Source organism: Athene noctua, chromosome 1, assembly GCF_965140245.1.
Source record: "Athene noctua chromosome 1, bAthNoc1.hap1.1, whole genome shotgun sequence".
In the NCBI taxonomy this organism is placed as follows: Eukaryota; Metazoa; Chordata; class Aves; order Strigiformes; family Strigidae; genus Athene; species Athene noctua.
Window position 1 is genome coordinate 117,538,709 of NC_134037.1, and position 6,739 is coordinate 117,545,447.

Genomic DNA, 6,739 nt, shown 5'->3' on the forward strand with positions numbered 1-6,739 from the left:
GAACCAACATCAGTAACAAGCCCTGAACATCCCCCAGGTTACCTGCCCAGGAGCGCTTGGAACTCACCCACAGGCTCCTCCTACACAGCCCAGACCAGCCTCAGGACGGCAGCGCTCGCTTCTGGCCCAGACCTGCTGACTGAATATCAGAAAATAAAATCAGAATTTTCTACAGAAGCCACATCATTACTGCTAGATCTTTATTTGCATTTCCCCCTCAAAGACACTGTTCAGTTATAGCAGCCCTGAGACTTCAGACAATCGGGATTCATTTTAGAGATCACTGTTATTTGTCATTTAAGGTCAGAAATTATGAATTAACTGCAAGACTGGATCAAAAAGCAGAGAAAATGTTTATGTAAGATGTCTGCACAGCTGACAGACATGGCTGAGAGGAGTCAGTGGCTCAACATGCAAGGCGAGACAGTCCCTGGGAAGCTTCACTTAGCTGAAGGGGTGAAATAATCAGTCTTGGCAATATTTTCTGAAATGTAAAAAAATGAGGGGTATTATTCGATCTGGGGGCAGAGGAGTGCGTTTCCTGGTCATAAATATATTTTTTTTGTATAGGTATGCAGATATAGTTTTTACCCAGCGCCCAAATCTAAGGCTGCCTGAAGACTAGAAGCTCCTCTGAGGTCTGGTCTCCTGAAGGCTGGTGCTTACCTCTCCGGATTTGAGCAGGTCTTGCACAGGCTCAGGTCTCCTCCCTTAAATTACATTTCCAGCACAAAAAAATCTCCCCTGCAGAGAGACAGCAACCAAGCGGAAGAGGACCTGTTTTAGGAATAAAATCTCTTTCCTGAGTCCTTGTGGGGAACCACAACCCTGCCTTGCTTCTGCTCTCAGACACACTGTGCTTACTCTCCCTACTCACTCACCCAGACCTTTCTCATCTCCCTCTCCTCCTCCACAACCCCCAAAATAAGAGGTTGCCTTCAAAAAGAAAAAAAAAAAAAAGGGTAGGGGGGTGTGTTGTGGAAATGAATACACAGCACATATGCTGAATGAAAACTAATGTTAAAATAATGCCAGAGCAGCATGTTGGCAGAATAACCATTTTGGCACTGAAAAATATTCTTTTTCCCTTTGTTACTTCCAGGCGTGATCAGTCCAGCAGAAGAGCCACAGCCTGATGGGCCCTCCCTGTGCTAGAACACCCCTGCTGCGTCTCCCCACGGAGGACACTGCAGACATCATTTGAAGAGCAGCACAGCTGTATTTAGATGGAAGAAGCAAGACTCATGGGGGAGAAAGGGCTGTCTACAGAGGGTCACCCCAAGTGGAAAGCAGGAGCAAGAATCTTTCCTGACATGTCCAAAATGTTTTTAATTTCCTGTCTCGCCTACTACAGCAAGTCAGGATCTGTCTGAAGAACAGATGGCTGCGGGGCAATTCCCAGAACTCGCCAGGGAAGAAAAGTGCCCAGTCAGACTAGAAATGGAGCACAAACAACCTTGGGGTTTTCCAGCCCCTCCGGACTGGACAGGGGAGGCTCTGAGCTATCGCAAGAGTTTCCACTCAACGGCAGTTACAAAAGAGTGGGGGAAAAAAAAAATCAGTAGTGGAAAAAGCGGCGCAGACGACAGAGCTCGACACCTTGTGCAACCTGCTGAATGCCCTTCGGTTAGTATCCCCAACCCAACTACCTGTGAACAAAGGAGCATTTTTCTGACAGAATCTGTTATTTGTTCCCCCCCGCGTCAGAAGGCACACAAGGTGCGACGGCTCCGCTGCAGGAGCGCTCCTTGCCCACAAGCCCTCGGAGGCACACGTGAGAGCCCAACACAGAAACCTCCCCAGCGCAGGGAACCCCCCCAAGGACCCACACGGCAGGGGCCAGCAGCCTGATAACCCCGTGGGCACATTGGTGCTCCCGGGCCCTCGCTGTGCTGCTCTCCGGTGGGAGCGAAGGCAGCAGATGCTTTGGGCTAACCCCCCCTCGCAGCCTCTGAGGCTTCGAACAAGCAACTTACACTTTTGATTTTGTCCTCAGCGAGAGGCTGAGCAGCTGCTGGCACCAGCGCGATGGGGAAATCCTTATAGATTGCGCTGGGCAGAAGCAGCTCCGGCTGCAGCGCCTCCGGCAGCTTCAGAGAGGGGAGCAGGGCTGCGAGGTGCCGGGGGATGGGCTGAGCCCGGGGGTGTCCTGCCCCCCCCCCCGCCCCTCTCGCCGCAATAAAAGGCAGCGGGTGGCAGCGGCAGGTACCAGCGAGGGAGCGGCACCGAGGAGAGCAGGTAAATGCGGGAGCACCAGGGATGGGGAGAGGGGGTCAGTGCAAGTACGAGGGAGCTGTTAGCTGTCCTCCAGCCTTACATCTGCAATGCTTTTAATAGGGCAACGGAGCTGGTGCAGGGTCTGGAGCACAGGTCGTACGAGGAGCGGCTGAGGGAACTGGGGGTGTTTAGTCTGGAGAAGAGGAGGCTGAGAGGAAACCTCATCGCCCTCTACAGCTACCTGGAAGGAGGGTGCAGAGAGGGGGGGTGAGTCTCTTGAGCCAAAGAACCAGCGCCAGGACAAGAGGGAATCGCCTCAAGCTGCACCAGGGCAGGGTCAGACCGGCTCTTAAGAAGCATTTCTTTCCAGAAGGGGTCGTTGGGTGTTGGAATGGGCTGCCCAGGGCGGAGGGGGAGTCCCCATCCCTGGAGGGGTTTAAGGGTCGATTTGACCCAGCACTGAGGGATCTGGTGGAGTTGGGAACGGTCAGGATGAGGTTCATGGAGGTTCATGGTTGGGCTGGAGGAGCTTCATGTCCAACCTAGACAATTCTGTGATTCTGTAATGCCCAGAGGGGCTTGCTTACCCCTGGGGGGCTCCTGGCTGCAGGGTATTCCTGCTCGGGTTGAGGCATGAGGGCAGGTTGCAGGGTGGGCTGGTGGGGTTCTGCTGGAGCACAGGGGCCAGGGCACGGAGCTGGGACGTCCTTGGGGTCCCTTCTCTGGCAGGCAGCACAGGGGACTCTGGTAACAGCAGTTGCACACCTGAAGGTAATAAAGATAAGACATGGGCCAGGGGTGTCAGCAAAGTAGTAACAGAGGTGGGGGCAGGAGAGGAAGCGGGCAGTGATGATAGCAGGCAAAGGGAAGCCTCCAAAGATGAACAATGCCCAGGCAGTGACCTCTTCTGGCACAGCCTGCCTCATACAAGCCCCTGATAGCCTACTCCAAAGCAAGCTTACTCTTCTCCTTGCTCCAATAGGTAAGGCTAAATAAACGGTCTCTGGTCAATTCTTAGCAGAGAGCAAAGCACCAAGGGGGTGGGATCACAGAAGATACGTGGTCAGAGTCACATGGAGCTGCCTGCCACGTTACTCTCAAATACGCTATTGCTGTGGCTGAACAGGTTTTGGATGGGCCAGACCTACCCGGTTGCTGTGACCCAGGATGAAAGATGGAAAACCCGAGTCCCAGACAGCAGCTGCGGGAGCGTGTTTCAGATTACGTAATGGAGCAATGCTATTGCGGAGGCTGCACTGGGAGGATGGGGGGGAAGGGGGGGAAGCAATTAAAAAAAACAACCAAACAACAAACCACAAAACAGGAGAAACATCATTCAGACTTTATCTACAAGGATCTGAAATGAATAATACTCTCCTTCCAATCATTATCCAACACCATCTTTTAGCATTGTGTTTTTGAAAATCATAATGAAAATGGGGTTTTTTATGTAGATAAAAAGGGATTAATACATGCAAGTACAGAAATTGTTTCATTAGTTGTAGGTAAATCAGGATGGGAGTTTTTTAAGGGCATTCATTAACACAGAGCCTATTATAATGATGGATTTCACATTTCTTTTCTCCAGGATGAGGATCCTTGTTGGAAGCTTTCATTTCTACCTCATTTCTTTCTTATTCAGCAGAGCAAACACATTCCTAACTCTGAGAAAAACCCCATCCTATGTCATCCCATTTTATAACTGTTCCTATTTAAACCTCTCTTCTCTATCAGAAGCACAAGCTCCCAAAACAGCAAGAGCTCTCAATTGCTCACATAACAGAATTGAAAAAATAACCAAGAGAGATTTGGCAGGTTTTGATGTGCTGGAAGTTTTAGACCTTTCCTACAATCGGATTAAGGACATTGAACCTGGTGCATTTGAGAGCCTGCTCAGCCTTATTTCTGTGAATTTATCATTTAATGATAAGGAACTTGTTGTAGCAGGTCTTCCACCCCACCTGAAGCTCTTACCCACTAGTAAAGCCTCAGGGTCTTTGCAGCTTTATAAGTATCTTGAGAAATCCTCAGAGGCTGCTCTGGAGCCTTCTGCATCCACCAAGGAGCTGCCACACTCAGGAGGTCCATCTGTCCTGCAAAATGTTAATTCCAGGCTCAGACGAAGTACAGGGACTCTTCTTCCAAGAGCAGAGAAAAACGTAACTGTCTCTCCAACAGACACATTGGGGCCCGATTTCTGCACAGCACCGATAAATGGGACACTCAACTTGTCACACAGCAACCTCTCTGAGGAAGAGCTGACGTTAAAACTGGACCCAGATCTCTGCCAAGTTCAGCTGGACAGTACTTCAGAGATTGACATTAGTCACAGCGACCTGGAAATGGATCTTCTGTCACTGTTCATCTTGCTTCTGCCAATGAAAAATGTGCAGTCCATCGATGCCAGTTACAACAAATTAACAATTAACATTCTAGATGTGGGGCCAATCTGTAAGTTCCCATCCAGCAAGCTTTGGTTTTTAAACATCAGCAACAATCCCATAAACAGCTTGGACACGCTGTGTCTCCCTTCAACCATCAAGGTAATCGATTTGTCCTTCACCAATGTAAGTCAAATACCCCCAAATTTTGCTAAAAAAATGTTTAACTTAGAACACATGTACGTTCAGGGAAATCACTTCATCTACACCGTACGCCCCGATGCAGTCCCAACGGTTCCCCCTGGAACTGTACGTATCAATGCCATTTCCCTGGTCAGAAACCAGGCTGGGACACCCATCGAAAGCCTTCCCAAGAGAGTCAAATACCTGAAAATGTCCAACTGCTCTATTGTAGAACTGCCAGAGTGGTTTGTGGGCACAATGGAAGAACTAATATTTTTGGATCTCAGCAGCAACCGGATTTCTGTGCTTCCTGACTTACCCACCTCCCTGCAGCATCTTGACATCAGCAACAGCGACATTAAAATCATACCCCCTACCTTTAAATCTCTCTCCAACTTAACCGTATTTAATATTCAAAATAATAAAATTGCGGCTGTGCACCCTGAGTATTTCCCATCGACTTTAACGAAATGTGATATTAGCAAAAATAAGCTGAGCACATTGTCATTAAGCGACACCCTGGAGAAACTCGAGTATCTTAATGTTTCTGGCAACCTAATCACCAGGCTGGAACCTGCCAGACACCTTTCTGCGCTCACTAATCTGGACAGCAGTCACAACCTCATTTCAGAACTCCCTGACCACTTTGGGAAATCTCTTCCGATGCTGAAATATTTTAACCTGTCAGGGAATAAGATCTCCTTCCTCCAGCGTGGCTCTCTGCCAGCTTCTCTGGTTGAGTTAGACATCAGTGACAATGCCATTACAACCATAGTGGAGGACACTTTTGGCCAGTTGACGAGTTTGAGCATTTTGAGCATTCAAGGCAAACATTTTTTTTGTAACTGTGACTTGTACTGGTTCACAAATGTCTATATCCATGACCCCCGTGTGCAGATAAACGGCAAAGAAAACCTCAGGTGCAGCTTCCCCCCATCCAGGAGGGGATTGCTGGTGGGGAGCAGCAACCTGACGCTGCTGCACTGCTCCCTGGGCCTCCAGTTGGCCATCACCGCTGGCACCGCCACCCTGGCGGTTTTGGCAATAACGGGCTTCTGCTGGCGCTTCGACGGGTTGTGGTACATCAGAATGGGGTGGTACTGGTGCAGGGCGAAGAGGAAGCAGTACGAGAAGAGGCCAGAAAACAAGCCCTTTGATGCCTTCATTTCATACAGTGAACAAGATGCTGACTGGACGAAAGAGTATCTCCTGAGAAAACTGGAAGCCGACGGATTCAAGATATGTTACCATGAGAGGGATTTCAAACCGGGGCATCCCGTACTTGGTAACATTTTTTACTGCATAGAGAACAGCCATAAAGTCCTTTTTGTCCTCTCTCCCAGTTTTGTGAACAGCTGCTGGTGTCAGTATGAACTGTATTTCGCTGAACACCGGGTCCTGAATGAAAACCAGGATTCCCTCATCATGATAGTGCTGGAAGACCTCCCACCCCACAGCGTGCCGCAGAAGTTCAGCAAACTCAGGAAACTGCTGAAAAGGAAAACCTACTTGAAGTGGAGCCCAGAGGAACACAAACAGAAAATGTTCTGGCATCAGCTAGCAGCTGTCTTAAAAACCACCAACGAGCCACTTGTCAAAGCAGAAAACGGACCTGCTCAGGATGTGTAGGAGATGGAGTGAGGCACAAGAATGGGTAAACGTTGTGCCTGGGAACTCTGTGGTCAAATAAAAGCATTTCTGTGTCTCCGTCCTGCCCAGGCTGCTGTGTTGCAGTGGGGGTTTGTAGCAGAATGGTCCCAGGAGGGGTCACTAGTGGGTTCGTAGCGTGCTCGTTATTCCACCGGATAAAACAATCCATCACCCAAAGGGCTGAGACGTGGGCACTGATCAACAGCCTTTCCGGCCTGGGGGCTTGATTTTCTTCAGGTGTTTCCAGCATTTCTTAAAATGCTGTGGATGTCAGCTGAAAGGAAGAACAGCTTGAGTCACAGTACACA

At 49.4% G+C, this 6,739-nt stretch overlaps 1 protein-coding gene across 1 annotated transcript; it reads left to right on the plus strand.

The window, feature by feature from the left end:
• Positions 1-3,723: 3,723 nt before the first annotated feature.
• Positions 3,724-6,739, plus strand: LOC141970324 (uncharacterized). Its single transcript, XM_074926855.1, has one exon. The coding sequence runs from the start codon at positions 3,777-3,779 to the stop codon at positions 6,408-6,410; it is 2,634 nt and encodes an 877-aa protein (XP_074782956.1). The 5' UTR covers positions 3,724-3,776; the 3' UTR covers positions 6,411-6,739.

What these genes read in the sequence shown, in the direction of transcription:
- LOC141970324 (XM_074926855.1), top strand. Translation starts at nt 3,777, where the DNA reads ATGATGGATTTCACATTTCTTTTCTCCAGGATGAGGATCCTTGTTGGA.